Consider the following 27,999-nt stretch of genomic DNA (forward strand, 5'->3'; position numbering starts at 1 on the left):
CCCCCCGCCAACAAAAAGAAAACAACCCATCGCCATTCAATCATCAAAAGAGGGCGGTATACAACTTCAACGGTCTAAATGAAAAAAAGGTAGCTCATTCAATTTATGGCTCAATCAATCAAGTGAACAATTCTCATCAAAATCTTATACTAATTTTATGAACTTACATTCAATATTAATTTCATCAACACTTCCAACACATTTGTGGGGGGGGGGGGGTTACTAATCTCCCTAATAATAATTATTACCCGGTACATAATTTTTTCCTGTTTTCACACCCCCTGTTGTGCTTTTAATTTTGTTTCCCATACAAACTAAAGCTGAACCACTAACAGTTTTTAAATAATAATGTTATCAAGTTGTAACCCAAATGAGAAACTGATTTGGGCGTGCATTTGAAATAATTTGGGGTTGAACAAAGGAAAATTGACTAGAGCAGGATTTGAACCAATGACCTCCTGCTTAAAGGCAGTGGACACTATTGGTAATTGTCAAAGACTAGCCTTTACAGTTGGTGTATCTCAACATATGCATAAAATAACAAACCTGTGAAAATTTGAGCTCAATCGGTCATTGAACTTGCGAGATAATAATGAAAGAAAAAAACACCCTTGTCACACGAAGTTGTGTGCGTTTAGATGGTTGATTTCGAGACCTCAAATTCTAAATCTGAGGTCTCGAAATCAAATTTTGTGGAAAATTACTTTTTTCTCAAAAACTATGGCACTTCAGAGGGAGCCGATTCTCACAATGTTTTATACCATCAACCTCACCCCATTTCTGGTCACTAAGAAAGGTTTTATGCTAAACATTATTTTGAGTAATTACCAATAGTGTCCACTGCCTTTAACATGCCGGTGCTTTACCACATGAGCTATTTAGCCTTATTATGTATGTTGGCTGTCTCCCTATTTTGTAAATGTTTTTGTTCAGGGTGCCACTTGGAAGTGAAGCCATACAACTATTACCCGCCATTTAGCCAGGGATCACACCCTAAGTTTATGATAAAACCTGTCTTTGTTCAATCTCAAATTATTAAATAAATAATGAACCAGCTAAAAATATACCCTTTCCATATACTTCGCTAATTTTAAATTTCATTTAAATTAATGCTCTGGAAACACGGACAACAAACACTGCTTCAAAATAAAGAATAGTATTATTTTAATGAACACCAAACCTTTATTATCAAAGTTCAAACATCCAAATCATAATGCTTACTGTCTTGTTTCTTATGATGCAATATAAGCATTAGAGTGACTTCCGTTAAACTGAAAAGGGGCCAGTCTATTTTCGGCCTTAATTTAAAATAGTTGCAGCTAACACAATAATTTGTACTTCAGCTATTTCTTATAATTCTATACTGCCCCTTCAGCCTGTAGAGCCAGCAAGTACAGCCTCAGCCAAAGATAGCCAGCTAGTAAGCCAAATAGCCATGTCTGAATTGGCGACTTTAGCTGTTGCTAAAAGTGTTGCTAAGGGCAGCCTATGCTGCATAGCGTCTTTACAGTCATCCAGTTGCAGCCACAGCTTTCAATTCTTATAATAATGCAATATTTTGAATGAATGCACACAAAGATGGCCGCACCCACATAAAGTCTAAATGATAGTACAGCAAAATCACAATTCTGTGAATCACACTACAGAGTTTTCCTTAGAGAGCTGTTTATAAAGATTGCAGTAGATTGATTGACAGGCCTGTATGCTTCGTTTTGGAAACTGCAAGGGCACCAAGGCGTTTCTCCTTGTAAAGGGCACCCTATGAGGAAATTGTAAGTTTACACTGGAGCATTTTAAGGGCACCATAGAAATGACCAATGAGCAGAGGCAATCACCTTTGTTGCCTCCATGAACTTGAAGTATCAGGTTTGGATTAAAGGCAGTCGGCCAATCCATGTGGAATTATAGTATCACATTATACCCACTCACCATACGTAGATTATGCAGCGGTGTTGCGAAGTGTAGTGAGGGATGTGAGTCCTACCGATAGATTTTTGGACTGCATTTTGAACTTCTCAATCAAAAAACAAATCACTGAATTAAATAGAACAAGGGCAGCCGGATTTAAAATATTATTTCAATAAGATTCTCTGTTTTTCGTTTAACTTTGTATCTTAATATTCAACATTAAATGATAGATTTTTGAATTATGCAAGATGTGTGTGATTTTTTCAAAGAATATAGATTATCCATAATGCACTGCAAATTCTCTCCAGTTGGGCACTATAGACCATTATCACGCTGCCGCCATCTTGGTCATGTTCCTGGTATCGAATAACAATAAAGAATGCTAAAAATCATTTTGCAAATAGGAACCAGACTATCTTGTTCTTTCAGCCTTGGTTTGGTAACATTGATATCAATGGAAGATATTCAAAATGGCTGCACCATGATAAAGGTCTATATAGACCTTATCGCAAATACCAATGCGCAAGCGCAGACTGTTGAATGAGGTGCATTGTGGGATATATATGGATCAAATTTGGATACCAGCAAGACCACAATGCACCTAATTCCAAGCTTTACGCGCGCGCCCCGGTATTTGCGATAAGGTCTATGCTGAATATCTTATTTCTGCAGAGCGCCCTCTCTCAGGAGTTGATCAATGCATTGTGATATCTCTCATCTATGTTCTGCCAGTTTGCCACGTTGAAGATGGCCTTAACATAGTCGGGTCTCACATTCTTGTATTGCAGATAGTAAGCATGCTCCCAAACATCAATACCAAACAAGGGAACCAGACCTGTAAAATTCAAATCCAACAATAAAAGGTATGATATAATTATAGTTTTTTAGAATACTACATTTTACACAACTCACTTGTAATTCAATAGAAATACCACAAAACTACTTTCAGACAATTTTTTTATTTTTTAGGTGTTCAAAGCAGAGCACAGCTCCGGACACCTTTTGTTATTGTTCGTTTTGTTTTTGTTTTTTTAACTTCTTCAGTTTCTCTCCGTCCCTTGTCCTCTAACAAAAGCACTCTTTCCAAACTCGTATGAACTTGAAACTTCACACATAGTTAGATATTCATTAGGAGAGGAAACCGTTTGTGTTTACGTCATTGTGACGTCATCAGGTGTTGAATGACAAGGGTTTTATGTTAAAAAAGTGACCATTTGCTAATCGCTGTAAGTCTTTGAATTGTAAAGCTTTTATATTCATAATTGGGCATCTGATAGATCAAGACTAGGACTACATTTGAAAAGTTAACGTCAAAATCGTATGACCCCTCCTTCCGTTCGTACCGGAAGGTCAAAGTTTGCAATTGTATATTTTTCTTCAAAAATACATCTCCGTCCCTTGTCCTCTAACAAAAGCACACTTCCCAAACCTGTATGAACTTCTAACTTCACACATAGTTAGATATTTATTAGGAGAAGAAACCGTTTGAGTTACGTCACAATGACGTCATCAATTCTTGAGTTATGAATTTTCAAAGTTTATTATTTCAAAAAATCATAACTTTTGATCTACATGATGGGTTGTTACAATCGACACATCATCGGAAAGTTCGTTAAAAACTCCGTAAATGCCTCGCAGACGTGATGGATTCTTACAATCGATACATAATCGAAAAGGTCGTTAAAAACTCTGTAAACGCCTAGCTCACATGACCCCGTTTTTACCTTGTATTCTGGTTCAAATCAGATTTTTTGTGTATTTTCGTCAAAAATACATTTTTTGTTTTGGCTACTACCGTACTGCGTTAATTACACCGGTTCTCGACCGATCAGTGAAGTTAAGCAACATCAGGCCCGGTCAGTACTTGGATGGGAAACCCGCTAAACCAGTTGTTGGTGTTGTTGTTTGTTTTTTGTTTTTTTTAACTTCTTTTTTAAAATGTTATATCAGCTTCGTTTATAACCTGTTTTCAAGGCGTTTTCAATAAAAATTTCCCTTTCGTTTAGTTAGTCTCTTCTCCAGTCGTCATTATTCATAAGTTCCTATGTCCTCAACCACAAAAGCTATTTTGACAATCTATACATCATATGAAAGGGCTTTACGTACAGAGTCTATTTTCAAGGCGTTTTTAACAAACATTTCCGTTCCGGTTAGTTAGTCTCTTCTCTAGTCGTGATTATTCATCAGTTCACATTTCCTCAATCACAAAAGCTATTTTAACAATCTACACATCATATGAAAGGGCTTTACGTACTTCACAAAAATGGATATGTTGGTGACCTTCTCTTGACCTTTTGACCTTTCTAAGCCGGAAGTGCATGTAAATGCTTTGAAAAGGCCTATTTTCATGGGTTTTTCTTTGATAATTGTCCACCAGGGTGTATTTTTGTACTCCCGGAAGCCGAACACCTTGTTTTTGTTATGACAAAAACTTAAGTCTAGTTTATTTTTTATTTATTTATGCAAGTCGCCAGACACACAAGGCCTGAAGGCAACTTCAAGGTGTGGGCTACAACTATTTTGTCCAGAGGCTGTTGCCACCTGCTCCTAGGGCTGAAACAGGGTTACCCCCTTTTTTTATGCCCGTTTTTATTATTGTTATGCAAGTCGCCAGACACACAAGGCCTGAAGGCCACTTCAAGGTGTGGGCTACAATTATTTTGTCCAGAGGCCGTTGCCACCTACTCCTAGGGCTGAAACAGGGTTACTCCTTTTACAGTTCATACGGATGTAGGCTTGGGTATCATCAGTCCGAAGCCTTGCAGAGCAGAAAGAGCAGAAAGCACTACCTCCCCAATTTTATGTAGCAAGTGTCACGGCCGGGACTGGAACCCACACCCTGCTGATCAAACACCAGAGCTTGAATCCGGTGCTCTTAACCGCTCGGCCATGACACTGCTCTAGAATTGCAATGGTCGTGTGTTACACAGTGCTAACACACATTGGTGTATGGGTAAAAACTAAAATTAATATTCTTTATCCCCGTTGCAAATTTAACATCTATTATATACTTTCAGACTTGTTTTTTCAACAGGTGTACACATTTTAGCCAGTTAAGTTCTCTTCCATTTGTTTTACTTCAACCCTAGATATTTTCTGGGAAAGGCTGGGGGAAAAAATGTCATTGAGAGTTACTGCTGGCACAAAGAAACCATGATCAAACACACCACAGAGACCAAAGATTCTGTTTGAAGCACCGGTGCTCTTCAATGTGAACTACTAACCCCATTAGCTCAATGCATTTCCTTTGGGACTGGATTACTATTGGGGCCATACTGGGTAACATTTGGACGTAGTTTACAGTGGATTTAATGGTGGCCTAATTTGATGGAGCTGCTTATGCAGACGATAAATTGCATAAAAAATGTCTACAAAGCAAAAATGCCCGGTGTACCAGTCATGAATGATACACAAGTGCACTGGTTGGTGGTTCTATTCTGGGCCCAATTTCATGGCTCTGCTTACCGTAAGTAAGCGCAGAATTGGCGCTTATGGAAGCAGGGAATTCTGTGCTTACGGCAAGCGTATTTCACGGGTTAGCGGCGAATTTGGGCTTCTGCGCTTGCGTACACGTTACTAGGCATTCTATGCTTACAAGGGTAGCGCAGAAATTCGGCGCTTGCACGTAAGCGGGGAATCGCGATCGTAAGCGCAGAGCCATGAAATTGGGCCCTGGTGAGCATAATATTTCTGTGCTTAGTTGCTTTGTGTGCAAGCAGCTCTAATCTGGGCCCAATTTCATTGAGCTGCTTAAGCTTTTGTGTAAAACAATTGCAATGTACATAACAATTGTGATTACTGAAAAAGGTTACCAGCCAAATACAATACATGTCTAACGTGACTGGTATTCTTCTTATTTTTGCTTAGCAGAATTTTGTTAGGCAATATTTTCTGATAAATCTTACCTGTTGTGGCCTCCAGTGGATCTTGATTAGCACATGTTGTGATTGCAAGGGTTCGTGTCGTCTTATTGTAGCCCAACCAACCCCAGCCGGATCCCTGGATACCAATAGATGCTGCTGATAACTTCTCTCTCATGTTGTCATAGGAACCAAAATCACGATTAATTGCAGATAATAGATCTCCTGTAATGACAGAAATGATGTTCAGTAAGCAGTGGCCGTATGTTGTATACAGTGCCTTATTCATAAGTCGCATCACTAGACCACCATGCTTGCCCAGCAGTTCTAGGAGATTTAAATCCTATATTTCTAGCAGTGTAATAAAAATGTTTTTCAAAGACATCCCTCTAATCTTATCAGTGTCTCGTAGAGTTTGCCGACACACTATGGAGATAATCTGAATAGATTAAACCCATGTTTCAAATCCTACTTAAGAAAATACACTCTCGTTAGTTTAAAACCCTAGAGTCTGTTGAGTTACCATAGAGTGGAGAAGTAAGGGTTACGTTTAGCTTTGAACTAGGGACTTGGGATATTGTGCCAGACCTTGCTCTTATCTTAATAATTTTGTAGCCAACTGGCCTAATAAACTCTGGGTTTAACTCGCCACGAGAAGTTTTAGTAGCCCTGATTTCAACCATATATTGTCATAAATGTATCTTTCAGTATGCATTTATGGTAGCAATCACAACCAGTATAAAAATAGGCAAAAATAGTTACACTCAAACTCTCAAAAAATAAAAAATAAAACATAAACAAAAAATGTATTATTCACATCTGAATGGAAGAAATATGAGCATTTTAAAGCACAGTTTTTTAGTAGCCTACAAGGCAAGTTGAGAGCTGGAATTTACTAGAAGTTTTTATTAGACATTGATATACCTGTTGGTTCACCACCTCCATTTGGTGACATGACAGTCCAGAAGATTGAGTGATTGATGTGACCTCCTCCATTAAACTTCAGTGCTGGCTGCAGGGCAATCACCTTCCCAATATCACCTGCAAAAGAAACATGCTAAAGGGTTATTTAAAGCCAATGGACACTATTGATTGGTCTTTTCTCGACAAAACTTACCATGTACTGAGCAGCGGAGAGCTGTTGATAGTATAAAACATTGTGAGGAACGGCTCCCTCTGAAGTAATGTAGTTTTTGAGGTGCTTTTTTTCTTTCATTATTCTCTTGCAACTGCGATGACTATTTGATTCCAAATTTTCAGAGCTTTGTTATTTTATGCATACATTGTACATGTACGTTGGGATATACCAAGAGGGAATACTGGTCTCTGACAATTACCAAACATGTCCAGTGCCTTTAAAGATAAAGTTCAGAAGTGGTATACCAACAAGAAACTTGATTAAAAATAGTTTATCAATTTCAAAGATGTGCCATATGCTTCTTAGCAGATGAAGACTACAATGGTGAAACAATGATGTAGTTTTTCGTCAGGCATGGAATTTCATCTTTGAGATAGCAAGGCCATTTTCATTTCGCAAAGGGCATTTCCATTGGAAAATCTTAACATATATTATGGCAGGCCTGAGTTAATGGGAGGCCACGGAGGCCACGGCTTGTGTTGCCCTGGCCTTTGCCTTGGTGCCAATAAAAGTTTCTCATAGACTTTTATATTTTCCAATGAAAGCGCCCTTTAAAAATGAAAATGGCCCTGAGAGCACTCTCTCACAGATGAAATTCCAAGCCATGCCCTCTGTACAATTAATTTACTTAATTAAAACACATTTCAGACTTGTTTAGGTATTGGTAGCTTGTTCTTGTGAGATTAGTGGCAAAAGAACCAGTGCTCTTGGTTTAAATTTAGAGAGCAACCGTGCACACTATCAACCCTTAATAAATAAGCCATTTCGGAATTCCAGGTGCGCATGTCTGTTACTGCTGACAACGCATTTTGTCTATCTCCTGAACCTTTTGACAATACCCGCTGGTATTGTCAAAAGGTAACGGGAGATAGACAAGATGCGTTGTCAGCAGTAAAAGACATGCGAAGCTGGAATTCCGAAGTGGCTTATTGATGCATTGTATGCATGTTGGTGTTGCCCTGACTTCCAATGAAACCCAAATAATAAGCAAACGAAAGGAAGTTTGAATACCAGCATCCGTTGCCTCTTTCAGCTGTTTCTCTGCATTGTTGAGGTTGTTGACATACGTCGCATGATGTTTCTTATGGTGAAGTTCCATAATATCTGCATTAACGACTGGAGCTAATGCATTGTACTCATACGGCAGGGCTGGCAGTGTATGCTCCTGACGAGCAGCGATGGTGCATGTGGCACCACGGCAGGACATCAGCCTGTGGGGTGTAATACAGGCTCATGTGAGAAAAAAATGTAAACAAAAATAACATCATGGATAGACACAAAGCCCTGTGTATCAAATTAAGTACAAGTGCCAGGTTGAATAGAAATTTTGTTTGTGGAGAGACTAATTTTTCTTTTGCAAAATAAAAAAACCCAACCAAAAAACAGTAATATAGGCATGTGTAAACATGGTAAACATGAAGGCCAAACAGTTTTGAATAGGATTTTGTACATTTATGTCACTACTCTTTACTCTTACTAACTTTAAGCCAGGTTCATACTATAGGCCTACTTCCTGTGAATGTGAAGCGAATTTGATGTGGATTTGACATCACAACTCTGTTTTTTTACTCAGATACTAGGAAGAGTTGAAAACAGCTCAACTACTGCGAATTATTTGTTGCGAATTTGTGATATTCACTTCACATTCGCATTTGCAGGAAGTATGAACTGGGCTTCAGAATGAGGTTCGTGAATTCATTCACAAGATTGACAGACAGTGACACACAGCCACAGGTAGTTAGCACATGCAGTCCTACTACTGCTTGCCCTCAACTCACTTTCAACACGCTTGATACGGCCAACTCACTGTCAACACAAAATATTTCAAATCCACGAAAAAAGGCATAGATCTGTAAAGAAAGTTTGGCTATTAATTTAAAAGGAGAATTTTCAAACGTTTGAGGCTACAAATTGGTTATAAAAATGGAGTTTTCTCACAGCTGCAAAGCCGTTTGCCGACATCTTGCCTTTTCAGCTTGTGATCGATTTACAAGGAAAAGCACAGTGCATGCATAAATTACACTATCCGTATCCGAACACGATTTTAAGCCAAAATGGCGTCCGACCGTTTTCCGTGAACGTTCAGTTTTTTTTCTGGTTAAAAATTCACACTTTTCGTGAAGTTTTTCCATTAAATTTATGTTTATATTACAGAACACATATAGTTCTAATACATCTATGGTATATTGGCAATTTTCGAGGTAATTAAAACTTGTTGGCGGCGAGTTGTCGGCGCTCTGGACTTGTTGTCGGCGTTGTCGGCGAGTTGTCGGCTTTTAGTAGGACCCTCCGCTACTGATCACTGACTTCTCGGGTCAAGAGACAAGACTAATCCATATCCAGGCAGCTGCAGGAAGGCTAGTTACGATAACGTAACCCTCCTCCCCCTTACATTATCGCAACTACAGGAAGGCGTCCTCTGTGAAAAGGCAAGATGCCTGCCAACACTAACAAAAGTAACATGATTTAGCCTAATAAAAAAACTTAAAAAAACTTAAATTAAAAGGTAACAAAGTTCGTGAGAAAAAATCTCAGTTTTTAAGTTCATAAATATTTAAAACTGTAAACAGTGTAAACTCATAGTCAATTAATCATGAACTATTAAGTTTTACACGTCCCAATCTTACCTGCTACCTAATATCACTCGTGAAAGCATAATATTATCACTCGAAAACTTTGTGAATAAAAAGTAAAAATAAATACTCCAACTCTAAGCCTCGCAGATCTCAACACATGCCTCTTGGTGGCGCTGTGTTATTTCTGGCGCCCTCTGTCGGTAGGCTTGGTCAACGTGTGTTTTTAGAAACGTCAGGAAAGCGAATCTTGCGTGCATTTTTTTCATTTATCTTGTAAATTCAGACACCATGGAGACGATTTTGGAGCAACAGAGACGTTTACATGAAGAAAAAGAACGGATAATTGAAGCCATGGTTAAAGAAACTCTACACAAGAAAAGTTCGGTGAGAACAGGTTTCGTCAAAATGTACGGTATTTTTGTATTGACTTTGTTGTGTACGACGACGATGCACAGGGGAAATTCGACGATGCTGGTCCCGTGGGTTGGTTGAGGACGCTTTCTGATGCACACAGTCTAACTAAAAACTGAAAACTAAAAAAACCCACATTTTTAAAGGCAGTGGACACTATTGGTAATTACTCAAAAAGTTTATTAGCTTAAAACCTTACTTGGTATGGTTGGTAACGAGTAATACTAATGAATGGGGAGAGGTTGACGGTATAAAACATTGTGAGAAACGGCTCCCTCTGAACTTATGAAGTGGAGTAGTTTTCGAGAAAGAAGTATTTTTCCACGAATTTGATTTCGAGACCTCAAGTTTAGAATTTGAGGTCTCGAAATCAACCATCCAAAAGCACACAACTTAGTGTGACAAGGGTGTTTTTTTCTTTCATTATTAAATATTATCTCGCAACTTCGACGACCGATAGAGCTCAAATTTTCACAGGTTTGTTATTTTATGTATATGTTGAGATACACCAAGTGAGAAGACTGGTCTTTGACAGTTACCAATAGTGTCCAGTGTCTTTAAAGGAAATTTATACGAGGTGGTTAATAATGTTACTGTTTGTTAATAAAAAATACAGGAGTTAGGTCTTTCATTTCATTTCAATACAAAAAACAACAGGTTACAGTCCACGGGTACCACGGTCAACTTGGTCCAAAGCAAGCCAACTCAATGGGTACCGGACACTTCGGCACCTCGCAAACTCGGCCCCAGTAAACCCGGCACTTAGCAAACTCGGCACCTCGCAAACTCTGCACCCACTCGGCACCAAGAATGTCGGCACCAAACAAACTCGGCACCGGCCTATTTTGGTCCATCAACCATATCAAACCAAACACCATAAAAACTGGTTTGAATTTAGTTAAAATAATTAGTAGTTATGCTAGCTTATATGACCATAACCGCTTCCGATCTTTCGAAAAATTTGCATCGGAGATTTTTTTCCCCCAGAAACTTTATGTCAGCACGGTCATTTTTTTTAATTTTTTTTTTTTTCAATCATGTTGGTGAAAGTACATCGTTATTTGTTGATGTATTGGGCTTTGAAAATTCATGGACAATGTTAGCGTTTGGTTGACAATGACTTTTTGATTTTGAAGAGAGTGTGATTTGGGAGCGTGTTTTGCCTACATGGCGGCCGTCGCCCGTGGGTGACTTTTGCCTCACCACGGCGCGCGGCGGCAGCGACAGTTCAGTGTGCTCACCCGGTTTATTAGTGAAATCTTGCAACTCAGCATAAAGTGGGCTACGATCATCTTGTAATAGAACACAGTGCACGACAGTCTGTATTAGAAATTATTTACACGTACTCTTTATTTTGAATTTAATGTTTTATTGGATCAAAGTTTCGTGTAAATTTTCCCAAAAAATACTTGGACATCGAAATTACGTATTTTCTACTCAAAAACGTCTTGAAAAGTTTACTAAAAATAAGTATTAATTATTTTGATACAGATCTTTGGAAAATACATATTATTTATTAGGTATGTATCGTCAAAAGGACGTCGAATCCGTCGTTACACACGACGAGGATCGGGATTTATTTCAATTTCCAACTGGAAATGACTAATTTTGTTGTTTCTGTTTTTCTTTGTGTTGTGTTTTGTTTTGTTTTGGTTTTACTGCGCCTTGAACACCCAGCATTACAAGTATTATTATTATTATTATTATTTGGGTGCCGAGTTTGCAACCGTAGCAGATTGAGCGTTTTCAACCAGGTGCTGAGTTTGTAATTGTGCATGTGCCGAGTTTGTGGGTGCCGAGTTTGCAAGGTGCCGAGGTTGTGGGTGCCGAGTTTGCAAGGTGCCAAGGTTGTGGGTGCCGAGTTTGCAAGGTGCCGAGGTTGTGGGTGCCGAGTTTGCAAGGTGCCGAGGTTGTGGGTGCCGAGTTTGCAAGGTGCCGAGGTTGTGGGTGCCGAGTTTGCAAGGTGCCGAGTTTGCAAGGTGCCGAGGTTGTGGGTGCCTAGTTTGCAAGGTGCCGAGGTTGTGGGTGCCGAGTTTGAGAGGTGCCGAGTTTGCTGGTGCCGAGTTTGAGAGGTGCCGAGTTTGCTGGTGCCGAGTTTGAGAGGTTCCGAAGTGTCTGGTATTCAACTCATTCCCCCCAGCCCAGCAGTCAACTCGGTCCCACCAACACCAAGTCAACTCGGTACCAAGTCAACTCAGTCCCAAGTTTCAATCGGTCCCAAGTTTCTTTTCGCTATCGTCTCTCGTAACAAACAGGTTGACATCTCTCACAAGTCTCCAGTCACGACAATAGTGAGAGTATGCTTTTTTTCTGGTTCTTTTAACTTTGTTTGTGCAAATCTTTTTCCTTTTTTTTCACTCGCCAAAATTTGGCTCTATGAGTCCTTTGAACTCTCATAGGCCCGGGGAGTGACAGAAAATCCACTCTGCAATCTCAATTTTAAATTCTTATCGTAATTCAGTCCTCAAGTACTCCGTTTTACCACTACACAACAAAACGCGTGACGACCGTGCACGTATTTTCTTCCCCAGGACAAATGCGGAGAATTATCTGCACACATTCGTCCTGGAAAGAAAAAATAACCCTATCCGTGCTTTATGTATAAAACATGTCGGGGCGTCTGGGAACACCCTCTTCGTGGTTCCCAGGCACGTGGACATTGTTTTGTACACAAAGCACGGATCAGGTATTTTTCCTACGGCTGTTTGCTGCGTTTGCAAAAACGTAAGTCGCAGAGCTAACTGGTACCCTGTGTGCGCAGCTGAGCTGGTCCTGGACCTGTGGGCTTGTTTTGTACACAAATCACTTTTTGCAAATACAGCAACAGCTGTGTGTGTAGTGTCAAATATTTGTGTACGACTGTTTTCCATTACAAGGGAATCTACACAAAGATTTTGATGGATTAAACCAATCATGTTTAAACTTGATCTACTGATCTAGAAAAAGCTTGAACACTAAAATGGTGGTGAAGATGTCTAAAATTTCCTTCAGATAAATGATGTTTTTCTTCCTTTTTTCTGTTTGCAGAACCGTGAGCAAATCAACTCTGATCACAGAACAAAGAAACTCCTGGATGTGAGTAGAATTTAGAAAATAGTTTGAATAGGAAAGTTATGCTGTACATCTCGATCGATCAGCTCCTTACTAGGAACAACACTCAATGATGTGTACAATGATGTGTAATGAAGAAGTACTATCTAATCTTGTTTTTTAGTCAAGTTAATAGTTCTGTATGGCAAGGTTTAGATTACGCAGATGCCAGTTTTCCTGAATTCCGACTTTGTGGGTTGTTCCTTTGATTGTCTTTTAAGAGCACGTCAACAAGATTCAAAATTACAACCAAACTCGTGCAGTTTTGCATTTTACGGAAGCAATTGGAAATTTGTTTTTATACTGGTATAAATACTTGACTTTAGTGAGATTGTGTACTTGAAAATGTCTTGCATGGTTATACAATTGTTACTTTTGTGAGCACCTGGTGTTATGGTAGTATGCAAAAATTTAAATACGTTTGTCAGCGAATTCTGTGTAGTATACTCGTATCGGCACTTTTTGATTGTGGCAGTCAAAATAAACAATAGTTACTTCCAGGGTTTTCAAATGCTATTTTCTTGACTTTGACACTGTTTTAAATCAGAATTTGCTCTTAGGGTTTGGTACCAGTACAAGCTTTAAAATCAGTGAGCTTGCCGGTTGAAATTAATCCAAATATTTTCTTTTTTTAAAGTATGGCTTGACCTGTTTTATTTTATAGAAACACATGGAAAACACTGCAAAGCTGAGAGACATCTATGAAGATAAAGATGGGTATGTTGCAACAATTACCTCATCACTTAAATTTTTCTAAAACAACACACCTTGGTTACTTCAGTTGTGTCAGATTGTGCATGCATTGTACTGCATTATGCCCTACCAAACTTATAATGGGTATTAACATGGAACCAGGTATACCAACATAATCCAGGATAATCCAACAGTGTGGCAGTCGGTTACCACAAAAGGTTTTTGGATTTTGTTAGAATGAGGACGGATCTGTGAATAAACGTAAAGGAACTGAGGGTCATTTATAATCCAAGTCTAGTTATTTTCTCATATTGCTAACTTTTGAAACATACTTTGCATTTGCAGTAAAGTTATTTTATAGCTACCAAGATTTTAAGAAGTTTTGTACATTCATATTCCAGAAGGGCAAAGTTCACCAGTTAGAAAACTCAATGACAGACCATATTGACTTACATAAAAGTGTTCATAATTTTGACATCATTTCAAGTCCTACCAGGCCTAGAATAACAAGCAGGCCACAGAGCTTGGCCTTGGTGCCCCTTTAAAAGTTTCCCTTAGATTTTCAGATTTTCAAATGGAAGTGCCCTTTGCAAAGTGGCATTGCCCTTTTAAATATGAAATTTCAGGCCTGTCATACAAAATAGTACAACAAAACAAAACATAGCTAGACCTGTTTTGAGGTTTGCACTCTTTTCTTATAACAAACTTTGATTAAAATCGTACTCGGTTATTAAGATAATATTTTAGCAGTTATCCTTGAACTGTAAGCAAATTGTGTCTCCAGGAACTCAAGGCTTACATATACCTGTGTCCTTTTGTGAACATACATGTATGGTATTGTGAGTTGCAAAGTTCTTTCTCTAATAATCTCCTATTTTATACTTTTTCTTGATCCTACAGTTTGCGCAAGGAAGAGGTGATGGCCTTGTCAGGACCCAATGAGTTCCAAGAATTCTATGCCAGACTCAAGACAATCAAAGATTTCCACAGAAAACACCCCAATGAGGTACAGAGTTTCTTACGCTCCAGCCATTTCTTTCATCTTGCTTTGCCCTCAAATCAATTTGGCTAAATAAAGGTCAGAAGGGGGAAACAGTTTGGTAATACTAATAACAACTAGTTCTTATATAGCGCATTTCACAAAAACGTATCAATGCCCTTTACATTAGTGCCCTGGTTGTTTGGCCAATAACATTCCATTTTTAATCTTTCCTCAGCTCCCTGGGGAGTGTACAGCCCTGAGCTGCCTTTAAGGCGCTCTAGTGGCTTTTTCATACACAATATCAACCTCTACCCTCCCAGGTATCTATTTATACCCCTGGGTGAAGAGAGGCAATTATAGTAAAGCACCTTGCTCAAAAACCATGACCAGGATTCGAACCCACACTCTGATGACTTAACCCCCAGAAATTTAATTAAATGCTCTTATTCACTCAGCCATGACACCTCACCATGTTATGATATGGGAAGAACACGTATATTGATATAAAGGTACACAAGGTACCAGACACAAGTATAGCAGGGTCTATTTGAGTTCACTAATTGTCTTCAAAAAGTCCATAATGCATCTGCCCGCTTACTCACCAGGACAAAATCATCCGAGCACATAACACCCATATTATATAATCTCCACTGGCTTCCTGTTAAACTCTCAAAATCTTGCTTCTCACATTCAAGGCCCTCCAGAGACGCACCGCGTCTCTGGAATTCCTTGCCAGAGGAGTTGAGGGACACACCTGATGTGTCAACATTCAAACGCATCCTTGAGACATTATTATTTGAGTTCTGTATAGTGATGGATCTTGATGTACTTTCAGATCGCTGTTCCTTTATCCCATGAATATGAGAGAATGGATGAGGAGAGATCTAAGAGTGGTGAGGATTCTCAGACGCTGGTTGAGTTCACTGATGAAGAAGGATATGGCAAATATCTGGACCTTCATGAATGCTTTGATAAATACGTCAATCTCAAGAATGTAGAGGTAAGAATCAGTTGGACTAATCCATTGACTCTAGTCCCAATCGGGTTTTTTCTAGGCACCCTGCTGCTTTCAAATCCAACACATATGAAGGAAACACTCTGTTAACTGCAGCAGAATGCAACACAGTTGAAATGACAACCCTGCTAACTGCAGCAGAAAGCAACACAGTTGAAATGACGACCCTGCTAACTGCAGCAGAATGCAACACAGTTGAAATGACAACCCTGCTAACTGCAGCAGAATGCAACACAGTTGAAATGAAAACCCTGTTAACTGCAGCAGAATACAACACAGTAGAAATGAAAACCCTGTTAACTGCAACAGAATGCAAAGTGAAAACCCTGCTAACTGCAGCAGAATGCAACACAGTTGAAATGACAACCCTTCTAACTGCAGCAGAAAGCAAGACAGTTGAAATGACAACCCTGCTAACTGCAGCAGAATGCAACACAGTTGAAATGAAAACCCTGCTAACTGCAGCAGAATGCAACACAGTTGAAATGACAACCCTGCTAACTGCAGCAGAATGCAACACAGTTGAAATGAAAACCCTGCTAACTGCAGCAGAATGCAACACAGTTGAAATGAAAACCCTGTTAACTGCAGCAGAATACAACACAGTAGAAATGAAAACCCTGTTAACTGCAACAGAATGCAAAGTGAAAACCCTGCTAACTGCAGCAGAATGCAACACAGTTGAAATGACAACCCTTCTAACTGCAGCAGAAAGCAAGACAGTTGAAATGACAACCCTGCTAACTGCAGCAGAATGCAACACAGTTGAAATGAAAACCCTGCTAACTGCAGCAGAATGCAACACAGTTGAAATGACAACCCTGCTAACTGCAGCAGAATGCAACACAGTTGAAATGAAAACCCTGCTAACTGCAGCAGAATGCAACACAGTTGAAATGAAAACCCCGTTAACTGCAGCAGAATGCAAAATGAAAACCCTGCTAACTGTATCAAAATATTTTTTTATTTTTATCAAAATATTTTGATATTTTGATATATAATTTTCTTCCCAAGGCCGGGCAGCCTCTTGAAAGGGGTACCGGTCACTTCGGCACCTTGCAAACTGGGCACCTACAAACTCGGCACCTTGCACACTCGGCACCCACAACCTCGGCACCCACAAACTCGGCACATGTACAAATACAAACTCGGCACCCAGTTGAAAAAGTTCGATTTTCACACTGTGTGGTAGGCCTCGTTTTTATTTTATCAGTCCCACCATCATAGTCCCATAAAAAGCTTGATTCTGTTATAAAGTTATTTGTAAAAACATTGCAAATATTATTGGAATAATTTATGAATATCGTAAAAAAAAAAGAAAATTGGCACTGGAAGGAGTGTGCACACTAAACGATATAGTGGTGTGTGCCTGCCGTCCATATAACGCACAAACGGAGCCCTCAGGAAATTATCCGGCCAGTGCCTTTAAATCATGCTCTGTTAAGAGGCAATAATCCATTGAAAATTATTAACCTAACTAAAACAAACCCTTATTAAAATTGTTCAGAGCCAAAATCATAAGAAAATGGCACCACACTGTCACCGACATGCATTCTACTTGTTGACTAAACACGGCACATGCGGGCCGAACGGTTAACTTCCGGGGGCCCAAATGCCCTCGAAAGTATGGAATTTTCATCACCCATAGAATTAGTGATTTAACTATAGTTTACAAAGCTACTATTAAAACTACCAAACCTTTGTTATTGTGTAAGTACACGCACGTTACTTTATTTGTAACCACTTGACTCTTCGAGGTGATATTAATTTTTTGCTTGGTGCCGAGTTTGTTAGTCAAAAAAAGGCCGGTGCCGAGTTTGTATGGTGCCGATATTCTTGGTGCCGAGTTTGCAAGGTGCCGACTTTGCAGGTGCCGACTTTGCGAGGTGCCGAAGTGTCCGGTATTCCTTGAAAGTGAGGGCTGTACTTAACTGATTTGGGCTGTTGACCCAAATTTACTTTCACCAGGGGCCATGCCAGGGGCATGTTGCCACCTACTCCTAGGGCTGAAACAGGGTTACCCCCTTCACAGTCCCTAAGGATGTAAGCATGGGTATCATCCACTTGGAGCCTGGCTGGTAGAGCAGAATGCACGCTGCCCAGCCACCTACTCCTGGGGCTGATACAGGGTTACCCCCTTTACAGTCCATACAGATGTAGGCATGGGTATCATCCACTAGGAGCCTGGCTGGTAGAGCAGAATGTCACTACCTTCCCAGCCACCTACTCCTAGGGCTGATACAGGGTTACCCCCTTCACAGTCTGTAAGGATGTAGGCATGGGTGTCATCCACTAGGAGCCTGGCTGGTAGAGTAGAATGCACTACCTTCCCAGCCACCTACTCCTGGGGCTGATACAGGGTTACCCCTTTCACAGTATGTGAGGATGTAGGCGTGGGTATCATACACTAGGAGCCTGGCTGGCAGAGCAGAATGCACTACCTTCCCAGCCACCTACTCCTAGGGCTGAAACAGACTTACCCCCTTCACAGTCTGTAAGGATGTAGGCATGGGTATCATCCACTAGGAGCCACCTACTCCTAGGGCTGAAACAGGGTTACGCCCTTCACAGTCCCTAAGGATGTAGGCATGGGTATCATCCACTAGGAGCCTGGCTGGTAGAGCAGAATGTCACTACCTTCCCAGCCACCTACTCCTGGGGCTGAAACAGGGTTACCCCCTTTACAGTCCAGAAGGATGTAGGGCATGGGTATCATCCACTAGGAGCCTGGCTGGTAGAGCAGAATGTCACTACCTTCCCAATTATATTGTCAGTTTTACAAATTGTGCAAACACACCACAGGTATGTGGGGTTTCACACTTATGACACATCTCTTTCTTCCTCCTTTGTTTTCTTCTTACTCAGAAAATTGACTACCTGACGTATCTTGCAAACTTTGACCAGTTATTTTCCATCCAGAAAGATCGGAAGAATGCTGAGTATAGAAGGTTGGTATCGTGATATATCAGTACAAGGCGTCCTCAATAAAGCAGTACAGCACGTCACAGTTTAGTCAAGGTGATCGTGTTGTCAGAATCAGGGTTTAGATTATAATTATATTGGCAACAAGTATTCTATTTACCATTGTTTATCTGCATCCAGGTGCACATTTGTGTTGTCAGAATCTGAGTGTAAATTGTAATTATATTTGCAAAAATTCTCATGAAAGCCATTCCCATGAAAGCAATTAGTGATTCTCTGCACCCAAGTGTACAAATTTGCTGTCAGAATCTGAGTCTAAATTACATTAAAGTAAAGTACACGTTGTATAACACATGCTTTACAAAGCAATCATATAACTGTATGGGAATTTACCCTGGGCTTCAATTCTCTCACGAGCTTGATATTTGCTGCTCAGCAAATATAGCATTTGAATCATAATGGCGAATGGACCAGTTATAGTTGTTATGAAATTAGCAGGGCTCAAATTTTTGGGAGAAACCGTTGTTCTTGTCTTTTTTAACCGGCCTGATGCTAAAATCACTGGCCTTGTGCCCGCAGTCTTGTTTAAAATTCAAGCCATGCATTGTAATAAGGAAATAAAAGAGTAGGCGACGAGTTCTTAACGGCCGTTTAAAACCGGCAGGGTCGTTTATCGCACGGCCACGACTCTGCAAGGTTTTAAACGGCCGTTTAAGAACGAGTCACTACTCTTTTATTCCCGTTCATAAATGCCCCGATGTTGAAAGCGACATAATTTAACAGGTATAGACAGTGTGACACTGTTTCATTTGCAATTTTTTTCGAAGTTTGCAAATTTTCAAAAGCTTTAATAAAATTCTTTTGTGCGCGTCGGTTTGTGTATATACGCACGTGTACTACATTTTATGCGCTGTTTGTAATAGCTATGCTAATTGCGTAATTTAAATTGGCGTTCATTAGCTTGCGCGCCCAACACACGAAGCTTTTCAAACTTTTAAAATCTTTGGTCAAAATGTTTTGTGTGCGTCGGGTGGTGGTGTGAATACGCCCGTGTGCACAAACTAATATTACTAATAGCTACACACACATTACGCGATAATACTAATAGCTACACACACATAACGCGATGTTACTAATAGCTACACACACATAACGCGATGTTACTAATAGCTACACACACATAACGCGATGTTACTAGAGCTACACACACATAACGCGATGTTACTAATAGCTACACACACATAACGCGATGTTACTAATAGCTACACACACATAACGCGATGTTACTAATGGCTACACACACATAATGCGATGTTACTAATAGCTACACACACATAACGCGATGTTACTAATAGCTACACACACATTACGCGATGTTACTAATAGCTACACACACATAACGTGATGTTACTAATAGCTACACACACATGCTTAACACGCGAAGCCAACGGGTCTTAAACAGCTCTAGCTGTGTCTTTATCAGCCGTTTAAACACCACCACGTGACGCGCTCTCAACCAATAGGAGTAGTGAAACTGTCTGGGGTATTTATGAATATTGAATAGCACCTTGATATACAATGTAAGAGTCTACCTGATTCAGTTATCTCCATGAGTAGGATAATAAGAAGTAAAGACTCTATGATCTGTCAGTTAATCTGTTTGGATTCCATATCTGTTTACTCCTGATTTCTGCCAGATACCTTGAGCTGCTCTTAGACTATCTTCATAGTTACACCCGACGCCTGAAGCCTCTCCTTGAAATGTCTGAGGAGTTGGAGAAGGTTCGGATCACCTATGAGAGCCAATGGGAAAGCGGCTCATTCCCTGGATGGGGGGTAAGTAAGGATTTAATAGGTGGAAATTTGCAGCAGGGATAAAGAATATAATGTGTGTTAGCTCTGTTTACTCTGTACTTTCCTGAGCTTAGTGAAACAAAAACCACTGTCAGATTACTTGGGTGGGATTTGAACCCACGACCTTTGCAAATCTAGAGCAGCGTTGAAAAAGTTTTGTGTGTGTACACATCTTTTGATGTTGACTTGTTTTAAAAAATAGGTAAACATCTTTTGAAACTGTACTCATTTCTCTATTAGCTGTTGTGGTAAACCATCAGAACTCCCAGGGAAGTGCTGCAAACCTTTCTAGATTACATCAAGTTTAAAATCCTAGTTAGTTTTTGAAGCAGCTCAGTATTAATGATGAGGTAAGGGCATCATGTTCTTTGCTCTGCACAAGATTCATGTGCGCACCAACTACCTTAAATTGAAACACTGTTTGCGCTAAACGCGGTATGGGCGTGCATACCTGAACATGAATCTCTTTATAACATTTTAGAAACAAATATGCACAAAGAAAACAGTTGATTTAATAGGTGCACCCATAACAAGCACTTGTAAGGCCTTTTTCAAGTACTTGTTTAGGGGTCATTTATTCGCTAGTTCACAGAGTCTTAATATCACATGCTAATACACCCCAACATGACCTGTCTGTGACCATTTAGAGTGCATAAACTCTCTGACAAGTATTTATTAGTGATTTTTTTGATTGAGGTAGTTAATGCTTTATTCTTGATACTTTCTGATTTAGAAAGAAGCGGCAAGTGCACTGGCACATGCAGGAGCTCATTTGGATCTGTCTGCCTTCTCATCTCCAGAGGTATGTCATTAAAAAAATAATTATAGTTTCAAATATATTTGTATGAGATATCGCCTAACATCACCGGGCCGGACGGCCACATCAAGGTTAGGGCTACACTTAACTGATTTTGGCTGTTGACAAAATCAACTGCTACCAGATAAGAAAGTTGTTTTGACATGTTGAAATGTTTGTTGTATCTTGTGTTAGGAATTGGCATCATTAGGTCTGGATCGTCTTAAGTCAGCTTTGATGGCTCTGGGGCTGAAATGTGGCGGAACCTTAGAAGAGAGAGCTCAGCGTCTGTTCAGTACTAAGGGAGTACCCCTAGATCAGCTGGATGCCAGTCTGTTTGCCAAGAGTAAGACGGGCAAAGGAGGCAAAAAGTAAGAGTTCTTATAAAATATTCATTAATACCTGGGATAGGTATACAGCCATACTACGCTGAAAACACCGGTTCTCTTTGATCACCGAAGTTAAGCAGCGTCGGGCCCAGTCAGTGCTTGGATGGGATACCTCCTGGGAATACTGGGTGCCGTAGACTTTCCTATTTTTCTGCGCCTTGAACACCCAGCAGGGTGGATATGTGCGCATTACAAGTCTTATTATTATTATTATTATTATTAGGTAGTTTATTCTGATTGACCGAGAGGAGATCACACATTTTTTAAACAGGCCATATAATCACTAAACAGATTTAACATGACCTATCCTTAGTGAAGTCAATAGAGGGCTCCATCAGATGATTGCGTGGATTGCACAAATATCACTGCCCAATTTAAGGTCGCAAAATTGGCTAGTTTGAATTTTAAGCGTGCATGTTTAAACTTGTGGAGGAGGCACTCATTGCTCAACACATGCGTAGAGTTTTAAAACAGAGTTGAGGTGAGCTGAGACTAAACTGTAAGAATTTTTCTTAGCTTTTACAGGGTTTTTGGATATTGTTATCAGAAAGGTACTTCTCAACTGTGTCTAAGTAAATTATCAAGAAACCAGGGCTCAGCATGTTAAAACCAGTGTAAAACCTCTTCATTGCACTTTGATTTCCATTTTATGTATTGGACTTATGAAAGTGAAGGGCAAACGATTCCCCATTATTTTAGGCTTAACACAGACCTTGCCTTCACAAAATGACCGACTGGCGTCAGACCCAAAACACTCCGTTTATAGGTTTTAGTGTACCAGTAAACAAAATGACTACCTCTTTCACATACATAGGCCTGTTTAAAAACCACAGCTTTGATGCTGGCTAAAGGCCTCATCAGTAATTTTGACAACATACATGGCAGATGATAACTGCAGACAGAGTCTAAGACAAAGCTATACTTTCAAAAAGGTCATGGCAGTGGCCTGATCCAAGATGACCTCACGAAGCCGCAACATCTTTCCACCAATCCAATCCTCTGTTATATGAGAGCTTTTGAGTGAATAATGTAATGCAGATGTTGATTTGCTTATTTTTGTTAAACAGAGACAACGTTGGTAAGCAGAAAGACATGGCATACTTAGAGGCACAGGTTTACTTCTTTGCTGAGCTTCTTGGGGTAAGTATATCAAATTAAAACTAGTTATAGGCTGTCAATTGAGGGCACTATTCACAGTGATAGGTCATTATTCTTGAAGGAAGGAATATTTTTCACATGCATCATGGGAGATTGTGTATGAAAATTGCCATGGCGTCTGAAAACTGTCGCAAGATGTGACCTACCTCCGCTCAACAACAAAAATGAAAATACCCTATGTTTCCAAATATGAAAACTTTCCATGTTTCAAAATAATTGTACAACAATGTCTAAAACCAACTACATGTAATTGCAGTACCCACTGCTACTTATTTGAAGGTTCAAATCCCAGGGGTCATAATAAATAAGCCGTTTTTGACTCTTGGCTGAAAAAGCCGCGCGGAGAGGTGCATTTTTGACTTGAATTATTTATTAACAAATGCAAATTTTAAGCATAAAATAGGTATAAATCGGTATCTACGATGTCTGTTTGGTCAAAAAAGGGTAATAGTTAAAATATTGAGATTATCCTGTAGCCGCTGTTTAAATATCTAAACATCGTCGTCAAACTTTGCATTTTTAGGAGCAGAGACTTGCAACCCGTGAGAACATTCAGCGCAAGCAGGCTCGGACCGATGCTGAACGTGAAGATGATGAAGAGGAACAGTACAGCGATAGTGACAGTGATGATGATGATAATGAAGTCATCTATAACCCTAAGAATCTACCCCTAGGATGGGATGGAAAGGTACCAGTTATAGGATTTGAAATGACTCTAGTTACCGGACAACCTCGGTGGTCTAATAAAACACTGCTCCAGAATTGCAAAGGTCATGGGTTTGCATCCCACCCAAGTAATATGCCTGTGATTTTTTCACAAAGCTCAGGAAAGTACTGAGTATACAGTGCTAACACACATCGGTGTATATTGGTAAAATCTAAATTAATACTCTTTATCCCTGAAGAAATTGTCCATCTATTAAAGGTACTATTGTCATGTACGTCAAGTTCCTCATGTGTAATCATAACAGCATAATGATGGATACTGGTTCTAAGTTTACCTTACAGAGACCAGACTATGTCCCCTTCCAGCCTCATTATGGTTACATTGGTTTGAATGCAATAGAACCAAGATGGCTGCCATAATGAAAACCTGACTTTATAGTTTGATACTTTTATAGGGTTCCCTTTTCCTGAGGTGAAGCCAAGGGAAAATGAACAGTCCGTACATTTTATTCAAGTGTAGTTTTCCTCAATGATTTACACACTTTCCCTGACAGGACAGTATGACATCATTATGTAGAAAATACTTATTAAGTAATTTAAAACTAAACCGAAAGTAAAAACTGAAATTCTGTTAAAACAACCTAGCCAATGTAATACACTTTAGAGACCTTACCATGCAGTTTCTGCATCTATCGCACCTATTGTCTGCTCAGTTTTCAGGATTTAATTTCCGTTTACTAGTAAATATTCATGGTCAGTGTTCTTTACATCGTTATGTCTTGCTGTCCTGTCACGGAGGTTGTGTAAGTCGTTGAGAAAGACGATTAAGAGTCACGTACAGAGTAAACTAGACAGCAATTTGTCCATGTCTTCATGTACAAAATATTGTGCTTTGTACGTTACTTCAGAGGGAGCCGTTACACACAATGTTTTATATTGTATAACTGACATACAGATCCTTCTCATTTGATTTGTAGAACTTACTTCACATGACATTCACTATTATTCCCATTCGCACCGGCGATCAAAAAGACCTATTCGCCCATGGGGAATGGCATTTCCCATTCAACAGTTAGGATCATCCTTGTTCCCAATGTTTTTGAGCAGGAGTACCTGTACAAAAATTTTGTGATCCGATTTGTGCATTGTTGCCGCTACGCGGCGCTATTTGATTTTTGGTTGTCAGTAATTTGTGTGATTTTTCATAATGTTATACTTTTAAAATACATCAAATGACAAGGATCTATATAAATATGTCAGTTATATAAAACAAATATTGAGTAGCTTTAATTCGTGGAATGGGAAGGAATATTATCGCACGATAAAATTTTGGACTGTTCCGTTCCACTCTGAGCCACTCAATATTTGTATACTATCAACAGCTCTCCATTGCTCGTTACCGAGTATGTTTTTATGCTATTAATTATTTTGAGTAATTACCAATTGTCTTTGCAGCCGATACCGTACTGGTTATACAAGCTACATGGTTTGAACATCACCTACTCCTGTGAGATTTGTGGAAACCAAACCTACAGAGGTCCTAAAGCTTTCCAGAGACACTTTGCTGTAAGTAGAAAAACAACATTGGAATCTACATACACAGGCCTGGAATTTCATCTTTAAGAGGGCAAGACCATTTTCATTGGATGATCTTTAAGTCTTTTGGGATACTGAAGGGGCATCAACGCCAAGACCAGGACAACAACGGTCATAGCTTTTTGTGTTATTCTTGGCCACAACATTCATGGCTGATTTCGGGCGGTGTGTTCTTGGCCAGAGTGCGCTGTTCGCACACGCTAATGATGAGAAGAAAAATGATGACCCAAGAAAAATGCTCTTGGAACAAGATCACACACTACCTTTCAGCAGGGATCAGTCGAGAACAACACTGTACTAAATGACTACCATCATCATGTTCGTGTTGAAGATACATGAAGAGCAATCCTTGAGAATCCAAGAACACCTCGCCCAAACTCGATCAGTATGTACTGTACCCCAACTGAACCCAACATCAATCTGTAATGCCTAATTGTTGATGTTGTTGTTTACAGGAATGGCGTCATGCTCATGGAATGAGGTGTTTAGGTATTCCCAACACGGCTCACCAAATGTTCAGTATGTTATATACCTCAACAGAACCCAACATCAATCTGTAATGCCTAATTGTTGATATTGTTGTTTACAGGAATGGCGTCATGCTCATGGAATGAGGTGTTTAGGTATTCCCAACACGGCTCACTTCGCTAACGTTACACTCATTGAAGATGCTCTCTCATGTAAGTCTATTATAGCAAACTATCTATTTACCTCCTTTCAACTTACTTTAAAGGGTTTGCGTACTTTTTATACGACACAAAATACAAATGTCCACAGATTTACATTCAACTTACTAATGTTTAAATGTAATTATGGTAGAAAGCTTCCCTTAAAATAGTACTACGCATGATGCACAGAATGGGCCCATAGTTTTGTGTAAGTGGTAAATAAACAATGAATGCATCAGAAGAACAGCTGTACCTCATGGCAAATATTTGTAATCAATGATTTGACAATGAATCAATGTTTTGTATATTTATAGTGTGGGATAAACTGAAAGATGCAAAGTCTGCTGAGAGGTGGAGACCAGATACTGAGGTAAGTCACTCATGACAATCTCTAAAAGATTGCTCAGAATATTGCCGGCGATTTCACCAAACTCTTCCTTACTTAGGATTAATCTTAGGACTAGGACAGGGGTAAACTCCATATCCATAGACGTTAGGACGCATTGAACCCATACTAAGTTAGGATTAGTTACTCGTCCTAACTCGAGACAGGATTAATCCTAGCGTTTTGTGAAATCGGCTGCTGGACACGTTTGGTAATTGTCCAAGACCAGCATTCTCACATGGTGATGTATCCCAATGTACAGATACAATTACAAACCTTAGAAAGTTTGGGCTCAATTGGTCATAGAATTTGCACGAGAATAATGAAAGAAAAAAACGCCCTTGTTGCATTACTTTGTGTGCTTTCAGTTGCATAATAAAAAGCATCAGCTTATTATTATTTTAGTGAGAAATTACCTCTTTCTCATAAAACTATGTTACTTCAGAGAGACCCGTTTCTCACAATGTTTTATACTATCAACAGCTCTCCATTGCTCGTTTCCAAGTTACTTTTTTATGCTAACAACAATTTTGAGTAATTCCCAAAACTGTCCAGTGCCTTTAAGGCTTCAGTGCTCTATGAATTGCATGGCAGTGTAACGACGACTCCGATCATATTACTGAAGCTTGTCGAAAGTAGGCCACTTTGTATTTAAAATGAATTGTGTTTGGTTTGTTTTTCAGGAGGAGTTTGAGGATTCTAGTGGTAACGTTGTCAACAAGAAGGTCTTCGAAGATCTCAAGAGGCAGGGACTTCTCTAGTCAGGAATAGTATTTTACTGCTTTGGTTTTTTACAATAGATAGCTCTGAATATTTTAAATAAAATATTAAAAAGCTTTATTTCCTGGTTTTACTACAGAAATACAAGTGCTGAGCAGTCTTACATTCCAAGAAATTAAGTGGAAATCAGTCAAAGACAATATTCATTGAATTGTTTTTGGGTTGGTAATCTGTTGCAGCAGAGGGTGCGTTCAATGAGCTTCCCTGGGTCGACCCCAGTCTGCCCCCAGTCTGTCCCCGGTACGTTCGTATAGCTCTGGCGTCATTCCAGGGGCTCACCCTGGTCAGCCCCAAGTACCCTCCTTGTGGAGTGGGTCACTTGAGGGCTGGCCCCAGGTACATGACGTCACCACAAGAGGGTGAGTGATTGTTCGATTAGCTCTTGTCAGGGGCTCACCCGAGTGAGCACCGCAGGGTCGACACAGGGAAGCTTATCGAACGCACCCATATAAACTCCAAGGGAAAAAAAATCAAGGGGACCAACCATTATGTTTTGCATAGCTTGCATAACCATTTTCATTAATTCACAATTACTCCTCATTCTTAGTGGGACCATGCATAATTGCAAAGGTGGAGTTTTCTCTGGAGTTTTTTAGAATTTTACAACTAAGTTCTCTGATGGTGTTTCTTGCTTGTCAAAGCCTGGAGTGTCAAAGGTCAAGGTCAAAGGTTAATGTGACTAGAGGAAGCACTGCCAAGGTCATCACAGGTTACTGTGCTGTCCCACTTTGGGCAGGAATCCCTCTAAGGGTAAATTCCAGCCAATAAGCCTTTTGCGTGTTAGATTTGAATAATTTCTGGTACAACGACTTGCTTAGTCACAATGCACCGCCTACATTGGAATGTCAAATGTTTCGGGGCAAGCCTTTGCATAGCAATCTCCAGATGAGCAAACCCAGGTATACATCAATTCAGAGTTTTGTATGGGTGTTCACTGTCTCTTGCCCAACTTCGCAAAAGCTTTACACACTCATAACTGTGCTGGCCCAACATGGGTTCGAATCCCTAATGGGTTCGAATCCCTAATGGGTAAATTTACAAACAGATTTCTCTTTACAAAATATTGGTTGTGTTAACTAGTGCATGACCTGTGTTATACGCTGGGTCAGCAC

General features: G+C 39.8%; 2 protein-coding genes and 1 pseudogene across 2 annotated transcripts; 2 read left to right on the top strand and 1 right to left on the bottom strand.

Annotated features, from left to right (window-relative positions):
• Positions 1 to 2,483: 2,483 nt before the first annotated feature.
• Positions 2,484 to 9,630, bottom strand: LOC117296487 (superoxide dismutase [Mn], mitochondrial-like). Its single transcript, XM_033779444.1, has 5 exons — positions 9,534 to 9,630; positions 7,918 to 8,117; positions 6,693 to 6,809; positions 5,814 to 5,993; positions 2,484 to 2,743 (listed from the first exon to the last, which is right to left on the bottom strand). Exons 1-5 carry the CDS (start codon positions 9,560 to 9,562, stop codon positions 2,592 to 2,594), a joined length of 678 nt encoding a protein of 225 aa, XP_033635335.1. The 5' UTR covers positions 9,563 to 9,630; the 3' UTR covers positions 2,484 to 2,591.
• A 50-nt stretch (positions 9,631 to 9,680) lies between these two features.
• On the top strand, positions 9,681 to 27,221 carry LOC117296488 (splicing factor 3A subunit 3-like). The gene is made up of 15 exons (XM_033779445.1): positions 9,681 to 9,866; positions 12,921 to 12,968; positions 13,648 to 13,700; positions 14,577 to 14,682; positions 15,494 to 15,658; positions 18,539 to 18,621; positions 20,293 to 20,431; positions 21,183 to 21,251; positions 21,441 to 21,616; positions 22,702 to 22,774; positions 23,316 to 23,480; positions 24,914 to 25,024; positions 25,644 to 25,734; positions 26,037 to 26,092; positions 26,791 to 27,221. Exons 1-15 carry the CDS (start codon positions 9,771 to 9,773, stop codon positions 26,866 to 26,868), a joined length of 1,509 nt encoding a protein of 502 aa, XP_033635336.1. The 5' UTR covers positions 9,681 to 9,770; the 3' UTR covers positions 26,869 to 27,221.
• On the top strand, positions 21,657 to 21,774 carry LOC117297115 (annotated as a pseudogene).
• Positions 27,222 to 27,999: the final 778 nt, after the last annotated feature.

This window comes from Asterias rubens, chromosome 11, assembly GCF_902459465.1.
Source record: "Asterias rubens chromosome 11, eAstRub1.3, whole genome shotgun sequence".
In the NCBI taxonomy this organism is placed as follows: Eukaryota; Metazoa; Echinodermata; class Asteroidea; order Forcipulatida; family Asteriidae; genus Asterias; species Asterias rubens.

Bases quoted from the DNA above. Each gene is read 5' to 3' on its own strand.
- LOC117296488 (XM_033779445.1), top strand. From the start codon at position 9,771: ATGGAGACGATTTTGGAGCAACAGAGACGTTTACATGAAGAAAAAGAA. The intron at 12,969-13,647 runs GTGAGTAGAATT...TTTATTTTATAG, and splicing joins GAACAAAGAAACTCCTGGAT to AAACACATGGAAAACACTGC. The intron at 25,025-25,643 runs GTAAGTAGAAAA...TGTTGTTTACAG, and splicing joins CTTTCCAGAGACACTTTGCT to GAATGGCGTCATGCTCATGG.
- LOC117296487 (XM_033779444.1), bottom strand. From the start codon at position 9,562: ATGCTTTCACGAGTGATATTAGGTAGCAG. The intron at 8,118-9,533 runs GTAAGATTGGGA...TACACCCCACAG, and splicing joins CGAGTGATATTAGGTAGCAG to GCTGATGTCCTGCCGTGGTG. The intron at 6,810-7,917 runs GTATTCAAACTT...TTTCTTTTGCAG, and splicing joins GAAAGAGGCAACGGATGCTG to GTGATATTGGGAAGGTGATT.